The 9,425-nt window shown below is 40.1% G+C and overlaps 1 protein-coding gene across 1 annotated transcript; it reads left to right on the forward strand.

Moving 5' to 3' along the window:
* The first annotated feature begins 14 nt into the window (after positions 1-14).
* Positions 15-6,569, forward strand: RFXAP (regulatory factor X associated protein). The gene is made up of 3 exons (XM_088140739.1): positions 15-715; positions 2,023-2,130; positions 3,194-6,569. The coding sequence occupies exons 1-3, from the start codon at positions 200-202 to the stop codon at positions 3,299-3,301; spliced, it is 732 nt and encodes a 243-aa protein (XP_087996865.1). The 5' UTR covers positions 15-199; the 3' UTR covers positions 3,302-6,569.
* The last annotated feature ends 2,856 nt before the right edge of the window (positions 6,570-9,425 follow it).

Below are 9,425 nucleotides of genomic sequence, written 5' to 3' on the forward strand. Positions count from 1 at the left end.
TTGCGCCTGCGTACTAGCTGGCGAGCTGTCACGGCTCGCGTCTTTCGTTTGTTGTTGCTGTGGCAGCCGCGGCCTTCGTGGCCTGGCTGCGAGGCGTTCGGGCAGGACGGAGGCTCCGGGAAATACCAGCGGCAGCTCCGCCGCTATCTCCTCCTCCTCCCCTTCTCCATCCCCGCCGCAGTCGCTCACCTTGCTGGTGATGCAACCCTGCGGCGGGGACGGAGAGGCGGTGGGCGCCATGCTGCAGCCTCAGGTGGTACAGCCCGCGCAGGCTGTCTCCAAGGCGCCGTCCGCCCAGGGCGGGCTCATGCTCTTCTATGAGCTGGGGCCCGCCGGCGACCCCGAAGGGGACAGCGAAGCTGGCGCCGGAGGTGCTGGCGCGGAAGGTGCGTGCAGTCCTGCTGGTGGCCTGGAGGACCTGGACGACGAGGATGAGAGCGGCGCCCAGTCGGGGGGAGGCGGCGGCGGGTGCAAAAGCTGCACGTACGAGGGCTGCAACGAGACCACTACCCAAGTGGCGAAGCAGCGCAAGCCTTGGATGTGCAAGAGGCACCGGAACAAGATGTACAAGGATAAGTACAAGCGCAAGAAGAGCGACCAGGCCCTCGGAGGCGGCGGCGGCGGCGGGGGAGGTGGAGGCGGCCCCTGCTCGGCTACCACCGCTGCGGCGGCGGCGGCTGGAGTTGGACTCTCTGGGAGCAGTGGGCGAGTTGAGGTGAGGTGGAGAGGCGGTCATGGCGACAGGGCTGATTCCTTGTGACGGTACTTTAGCTTGGTTTTCTAACTAGTTGTCTAGGTTGAGTTCGCATGGCATAAACTAGCCTACCGCGTTAGGCGAATTCATCCAGTTTGGCTAATCCAGAAAATGGGTACGTTCAGCTCGGTATTTGTAGGCATGATTTCTGAAAGCAGCTTACGGCAAGAAACCCGTATTTTATATCTCTTGTCTTTTTCACGAAGCACTGTAGTGACAGAGTTCAGAAGTTCCTTGGAGGAAATTCTCTAAAACATGTGCATGTGCTGTTCTAAATGGGAGCCTGTAGTAAATGTTATCATTTACTGCTTTACCATCCAAGGCCAAACCAGTCCACTAAGTGTTGTTTGCTGTTGTTGATGCTGCTATCTAGGAACTTAATGCCAATCTGTTCTGGTTGCACAGTGCAATAGCTACACTAACTTTCAACTACCAAATATCACATGTGGCTGCCTTAATTATTGTAGCCTAAACTCACATCACTTTTTCTGGCAGTCACTTTTCTTGTTACTGTGTTTTCTGTGAGGAAACACATAGAACTCATCTGGATGAACAAGGAAACAGCTCTTGCTGAAACCTGGGCTGATAGCTTTCAGGTTGAATTTTAAATGAAGCTGCTGAGTGATTTTTGAACACGTGGGAAAGCTTTCATCCACTTGTGAAACTATAGGCCAGGGATAGCAGTATAAGACAGTTTTGTAAATGAAATTCGATTAAGTTTCTGCTAGAGTTTGTGTAGGTCAGTGCAGTTATAGCCTCATTGCTAGAGCAGAAGCTATTTACAAGGATAAAGGCTTACTTGATAGGATTCTTACATTTCTAATTTCTCAGAAATACTTCTGACTTAAAAATTAAAATAGGTTTGAATGACTCTAGAATAAACAAATTGTGGCTTCAATGGAAGATAGTAGAGTCAGAATTCTTTGTTACTGATCTTTACTAGAGATCTTTATCCTGTAACAGTTTCTAACGTTTATTAAAATAGTTTGAAATTGGTTTATAACTAAAGTTACACCACGTGCCTACTATTCTGTGTTAATTACTATAAATTATTTGCTTGATAAAGAAAAATTATTTGCTTGATAAACTTTTAAACGAAATTATTAAAGATCTGACATGCTCTATTTTTCAAAAGATGTTTTACTATAGAGAGAAATGAAATAATCAAAGGGTTTACTTACTAGGCTACCCCCTAAGTGATGTAGATGTTTTCTGACAGAACAAATACAATTTACTTTTCCTCTTTTTTTGTGTGTGTGCGTGCTAAGGATTGCACTGAAACTTCCGTTTCTGTATCAAAGCAAAGAACAGGTAATATTGGAGATCGGCCTGCAAAACCTACACTTTTGGAACAAGTTCTAAACCAGAAAAGGCTGGTAAGTGCTGATTAATTTCTGAAAAGCTGCTTTATAAGATGAATATACTAGTAAAATATGATAACTGTTCTGCTACATTTATTTTATAAGAGCAGGTTAACACAAGAAAAGTATTTGATTATGTGCTGTTAACCGCAAGTTGAGAAACGCTGTGAATTTCAGGAGGTTGTTGTACTTTTAACTCCTAACCTCCCTTGCTCCTTACTATTGGCCAGGCTGGCTGTTGCTGTTGGAAGTTATGGTTTTCCAGATATTGCTGAATTGCCAGTCAATAAACCAATATATTCTGGAAGTGGTCTGTTCAAATTGGGAAAGATGAAACTTCTAAAGTGAAGAAATAGGGGGGCTGATGTAGCATCTGAAGTACTTGTTGGCCCTGTTCACAAAACATGAGTGACTTAATCATCTCTCTCCTAATCAGATGACTCATTTTTCTGCACTAGCAGGGCATGACCTGATAGTTGCCCACTGTTTTTGTGGTCCTCTCAGCTGGTGCAAAGAAGTTAGGAACCTGCATCCTCCTGTTACTGTTTTTCCCCCCCCTCCATAGCAAAAACAAAAAACCACACTGGTGTGATCAAGATTAGCAGCACAGTGAAAAGGTTGGGGTGGGGAACTTATTCATACTCTGTTTCTGCCATTCTCTAACCTCCTCCCCCAGCATGCAGGTGGAGGAAGATGGAAATTGGAATGACAGTAGAGATTATACTTCTAAAGAGGCTCCACCGTTTTTGTGGGTCTTAAGATACTGTTTCTATCTTGGAAGAGATAAGGGATAATTAACTCCTAAATAGTAGTCTGCAGAACAAGGCCACTATAGATCATAGTGTGTCCCAGGAACCCTTAAGTTCATAACTATATGGGATCTGAGAAATAAAGGCAAAATGTTAAAAATGGGAAAGAAGGAAAGCTAAACTAATGGGCAAAGAAAAAATAATAGTTATTTAATTGGTTTGTCCCACTGAATGCAGTAATATGTGGTTATGTGGAGACTCTGCATGTAATATATTTTATGCAGTGTCAGGGTTGGAACTGGTGCACTTGTATTTTTGTTTCTATCTAGTCACTTCTGAGAAGTCCTGAAGTTGTACACTTTCTGCAAAAACGACAACAACTGCTAAGTCAACAGGCATTGGAACAAAGACAACAGTTTTCAGGAGCACCAATGTAACAGCAACAGTTTCATAGCAAAAGTAAACACTATTATAATGGAGTCTGTTGAATTCCTGTAACTGTTGTAGATGGTTTCATTTTCTGTATTACCCGTTTGCTTTTTTTAAAAATTTGAAAATGATGTTTAACACTTATTTTAGATTGTTTTTATGTGCAGCTTCTCCTCTCAATTAAAAACTTCCATTGATTAGTTTTGGAAGTGATATTGATGTTTTTGGGAAAGATTAACTGATAGCGACCAATAAGCTGCTTTTTATTTTATGCAAAGTAACCTTGCATAAAGTTATTATTTTATGACATTCATTAAAGAAAACAATAGTTACTTTCTATGGAAGTTTTAAATAGTGAACTTTGAGCCACTCCAGTAACAACTTGTTCAGGAAGCCAAATCTGAGCATATTTTACTAACTGGGGAACTGCAGCAAGATTTGGCTCACAGTTCCATTACTGTTGTTAGATTTGTCTCCCAGGCAATCTAATTGATAATCTCTATATTACATTATAAATAATGTGTCCCAGATTTGTATTAATGTTATGTACATTTTGTACACATGGTTTAATATTTAGTGTATTTAAGCATATTACTGCCAGGATTCATTAAGAGGCATTTATTTGTATTTATTTATATTATTGTTGCATTTTAATGACTTATTTGTACTAAGGAACACCCATAGTTTATACAAGACTATATTAAAGCATCATTTTGTATATTTGTAATTTTTGAACTCTTTCTGAATATAGTTTTTTTTTTAAACTTTGTAAAATGTCATTTAAGTTAATTTTTTACATTTTTAAGGATTTTGTAATTGTACATACTAGGTTGACTTCAGTCTTAAGTCATGCTGAGATCAATAGAACTAATCAATCCAAGGACTCAGTAATTTTAGTGATTCTATTCTAACTAAGTCTGAATCAAGCCATTGTATATAACTGGTACTGTCTTCTTAGGTTATCATGATCCTGATTAGCTTAGTATTTCTCAGCAAGAACTTCTTTGTATTTATAGGAAAAGAAATCCTAAGCTGTGTCAAAAAATGCAAATTAAAAACATGGTGGATTTTTTATTATTTCTACATTAAATGTTTAACCAACTATTTTGGGTAATTTTTTCAATACTGTTTGAAAGAATAGTTACAATTCAGCCGCTGGTTATATTCAATATTCTGTTTCATTGTCCATTTCTGTATATGCAATACATGATATGACCCATAATGGAGTATATTTTGGTGTGCCAAGACTGTATGGTGAGACAAGCTGCTCTTACACACTAGTATACCACCTTTATTAAGTGAGAATTCCTAGCCATACTGCTGTCGAAATTATTTTAGAAACAAGACCAAGCCAGTAAGCTTCAAGAAAGGAGCTTCCAGGAAGCAGATGTACAGGGGAAATGAGAGGGCTGGTTGCTTTCAAACTTTCATGAGATACCTCCATTAACTCAAACACTGTTTGGGATAGATGCAGAAAGGGCTATAATTAAACTTAATGCAGTTGAATATTATATGTCACTGTATGTACTGTTCTTAGTTATATGTGCATCATAAATACATTTACTACTACTACTGAACTAAAATACATGTACTTCAAGCCTTAGTAGTTCATTAGCATTCCAATTTTATACCTGAAAGAGCTGTACAAAAACAATAAGCATTTTTAAACAGTAAAAAATAGACATGATTCTCACATTTTTACGTTTATGCTAACTAAAGGATATTTGGTAGTGTCAGTTGGCTTTTTATACAGTTACTCAGTCATGAGAAATGGGCAACAAATTTGTACCAAATATGTTTATAAACAGAAAATAAAATTGACAGATATCCTGGGCTGCTTTTGTTGATTAAAATACAGTGGTACACATTTAGAACAGCAATGGTATGTGCTTGTTAAATTAACAGTTTAAATTTTAAATTATTTTGAAGAAGATATAGCATTATTATAAATCTTAATTTTTTTCATATAGTACTGCAAACAAAATAGATGAAACTATGTATTTCACATTCTGTGTATGTCTTCATCAGATTACTTACAAAATTACAATAATAAATCAGTTTTCCTGAACTATTTTTTTTAATGTGTAACATTTAGCAACATTTGTAGAAATCCATGTTGGTACTTCAACTGTAAAAGAAACTGAAATGAAATGAGCAACCAGTCCTAACATTCCCTATCAATCAGACTGCTAGGAAATTCTTCTATTGTTAATATATTTCTCATTCGCTTGACATGACATAATCTCTTTAAAATTGGTCAAATCTAAAAATAAAAGCTATAGCAAAATTTATAGAATAATTTTGTTGGTGAAAAATTGTTGTAATCTTATTGAACTTTCTGCAGTATAATAATACTAACACAAAAAATACTCCTTGGGGCACCTCTGCTCTGTCAAAGTGAAGGAAAATGGTTATTTTCTGTTTATTTAATTATGACCAGAAGTATACAGATCTGCATGCACAGACGTAGGTAAGAGTATTAGTATGTGTTAAAATTCACCCTCCAAAATGATCAGGGGTGGCGTATTTCTATTTTTGAAGAGTAAATAAGCAGATAAAGGGTCATTATTGCAAGAATACCAAGGCATGTCTGCTCACATCTTACAAAATTTTACAATTTTTATTTTGTATAGTGAGGTTGAAGAGAATTTTTTTAGTTATTAATATTTCTTTAAAATTATTTGCTTCTAAAAAAAAGAATGTTGACTATACTGCTACAAAGAAAATGATTAGTGAAAATAGACTAAGTGTATTGGGCTATGCAAAGGGCTAAGAATTAAACACTGGTGGGATCTAGATAATTTTTTACATTTGTGATTATTTTAATTGATTCAGACAAGTTTATGGTAACAGTCTACACATAATCACAAATAACTGCATAGATTCTTGTTCATAATAATGGAGCACCATCAAATCCTCAAAGCAGATTAACTATTAGGAGTTTAAAAATAATTTATAATAGTTGAAGATGGAATAATTTATCTTAAAGTAGATACTGTGTAAACATGGTTACAGGTGTTTGGTTATTAAAAATGTATAGTAGTTGTCAAGTAACAGGAGGTGGAGGAGGAAGAATGCATGATTGGGGCATGGCCTTGTTTGAAGAACAAAACTAGAATATTTGTTTCCTAGGTTCATGCTGTAGAAACAAATGTCTGTTCTGCTGTCATTACTGAAAATGATAGTTTGTGCCTTCAAATGAGCTCAGTGAAACCTATGAATAATTTTATTAAATGTGTAATCACAATTATAAATTGTATTTTTGTCCTGGCAGTGAACCACGATTTAAAGCTCTGTAGAGTGTCTGAGGCATTTATTTCACCTTGTAGTTCATTCTCCATTTATCTGGAAGTAAGCCCTATTTAATTCAGTGGAACTGAGTTCTGAATAGACACATACAATATTTCATATCAGTACCAGTGTCCTTTATTTCATTAGATTTAGACACCACCTGACTCCAAGGTGACACTGGGTAGCTCACAATTTAAAACAAAGCAACAATTTACAAAATACAATATAAACTATGCAAGATCAGCATCCATATGAACAATGCACTATATATGCAAAATCACATCTAACAAGGGCACAAGGTGTTTAAATAATTCCCTTCCTCCACAGTTCTCTGTAACTGTAGTCTGACCACCTAAAAAGGAAAGGTTGAAGACAGAATTTTTGGGTTTAAGGATGGCTTCTTGAGGAGGGGGCACACTACAGTTTCCTTCAAGGCTGAAGGCATCACTCCTCTCAAAGAAGCTACCACAGCATGGACCCAACTAAGAGTCACCTCCCTGGCTGCCTTAACAACCCAAGATCTCCTGGATCGCATCAGCCTGTTCCATTTGATCTGGCAGGGAATGTATGCTAAGTGTTCCAATGGCCAGGGATTTGCATTTGGTGGGTCCCAGGAAGAGGCCCTTCTCTGCCGCGGCTCTGCCGTGGAACTTTCTCCCCCGCCCCCGAAGTGAGGCTCACCCCTTCCCTGCTGTTGTTTAGGAAGTCCCTCAAGACCTGGTTATGTCATCAGGCCCGGGAGTCTGGGAACTGGAGACATTCTTAGATGGCTCCACTATGATTAATATTCGCTGTCTCCATGAGGTTTGTGTATTTTAAAATTTAAAATTTTTAAACTTTTTGATATTGTATTTTAATAATCACTTTATTTTTTATGATTGTTTTTATCTATTTATTTTATTTAATTGTAGTATGTCACCCAGAGTCACTTTGTGTGAGATGGGTGGCTATATAAATGTGCTAAATAAAGGACCTGGATCTAATTAACAGATGGCTGAACTAACAGTTCAGAGAATCTTACGTACTTTCTCGAGTCAGTGACTCAAATTCATCCCAGTTGCACCACAAGACTGAGCCCTAGGAACCTAAGCTGGATTGGCCCAGTTGAAATCCAACTCCAAGTGGATCTGAGCAACTTTATCTGCCAAATAGAATATTCCTCACAGTGGCCCTGCAAATGATCCTGTGACCTCTGTCCCCACTGGGGTCCAGGTCACCCTAAAGAGGGCCACTGGGCAACTATCAGCAGATGCAATTCGGGTAGAGAAATATTGATGTTTCACTGCCCTTATCTCCATGAGGTAATCCCAAATATGGATTCTTACCCATGTTCGATTAGTCTGGCTTTGTCTGCCAATGTACTCTAGGCATCTCTTCTTGTGCTTCATTTCCCAGATCTTCTCAGTAATCCAAGACACATCCTGGGATTGATACACAGGAAGAGATCACATACCAGCAATATATCCAAGGCCGCAACTGAACTACCCATCGGATTCCCAGGGAAAATGCCAAGCTCCCTCTGGAATCCCATTGGGCCCATCAGTTGCCAGGGAGCATGTTGATTGAATAGGCTCCATCTTCCTGCAAGGGGGAGGGGCAGGTGATGCCATCTGATTGAAAACAGAGCGTGATCTGTCTGTCCAGAGAAATGGATTGATATTGTTCCCCATTACCAGATCACATCGCAATGATCTCAAGGCAAAAAACAGATCTGATATGTGGCCACTGGAAGGCCTGTTGTTACCATAGAGGCCATGAACTCCTGAGCTGACTGACCTCAATGGTGCCAGGTAGCAAATGTTACCTCAGGATCTCTATTGCCACCCCAGCAGCAGAATCCAGCAGCTCAGGCAGTACACCAGAAGCAAGCCGACTGTTCCCTAGAGGCCAACTTTAATCAGAAAGCTTCACATCTAGTTATATGTGAGCAGAGCCTCTGAGGCCTCAATAAGCTCATGGATAATAATAGCCACCTGACCCCCACCCCCACCCCATATTTTGGCTGATGCAAAACCTGAAATCCAGGTGGACACAATTCTAAGAGAAGTAACCCCCCCCCCCGCCGAGCCCAACTAGGTCTCAGCTATACACACCAGGTCAGCACCCTTGTCTATGGTATGATGGTGAACGAGGGCAGCTTTATTACAAGGCCACCAGGCATTTAGAAACAGCAGCTGAAGCCCAGGGTCACAAGGATACATTAACAGGCATTAAAGGTAGAAACCACGGCCAGATAGCTAGACCGCTTTCAAGCAGTAGACTCAATGTCCCCAAGTGCGGCCCACTCCAGAGTTCCTACCATACCTACCTCTGCCCATCACCATCACAATGATCCTACTTGCCCTCTCAATCCCCCCCCAACCCACTCCCACCTTTTGCTTCCTCTTCTCAGTCCAGGGCACACATTCATCAAACATCCTGTGGGATGTGGGAATGACCTTGGGAGTCAGGAAGAACAACTGCAGCCTAGACAAGGGTTTAATAAATGAAATTTGAGTCTGAAGGAGGGGTGGCGGCGAAAGTGTCTCAGAAGGGACCTTCCCTAGTTTTCCGGAGAGTAAAAGGAGGAAGGGGTACTTTCAGATTTGCAAGATTCTGTTAATGTAACCTTACAATAAAGATAGAGTGGGTACTTCTGGTTGTGTTTCTTGCCTGGGCTACCTTGCAAAGCTAACACTTCCCTGCACACATCGCACTAAATGCCCCTATCAACCTATCACTTACAAGGCACCTAACACTCTTGGCCATTCCTGTAAAAAGCACTTAGTGGCCTCTGGGGAATCAAGCCCCCATGGCAGATGGCCCAAAGTGCATCCAGCCACCCTACAATCTCCCCCAACC

The sequence above is a fragment of the Python bivittatus genome, unplaced genomic scaffold, assembly GCF_059951505.1.
Source record: "Python bivittatus isolate LINGU-HERP-01145 unplaced genomic scaffold, Pbiv_v1 ctg000340_np1212, whole genome shotgun sequence".
Lineage (NCBI taxonomy): Eukaryota > Metazoa > Chordata > Lepidosauria > Squamata > Pythonidae > Python > Python bivittatus.

Coding starts and splice junctions, on each gene's coding strand:
- RFXAP (XM_088140739.1), top strand. CDS start 200: ATGCAACCCTGCGGCGGGGACGGAGAGGCGGTGGGCGCCATGCTGCAG. Junction 716..2,022: donor GGAGCAGTGGGCGAGTTGAG/GTGAGGTGGAGA, acceptor GTGCGTGCTAAG/GATTGCACTGAAACTTCCGT. Junction 2,131..3,193: donor TTCTAAACCAGAAAAGGCTG/GTAAGTGCTGAT, acceptor GTTTCTATCTAG/TCACTTCTGAGAAGTCCTGA.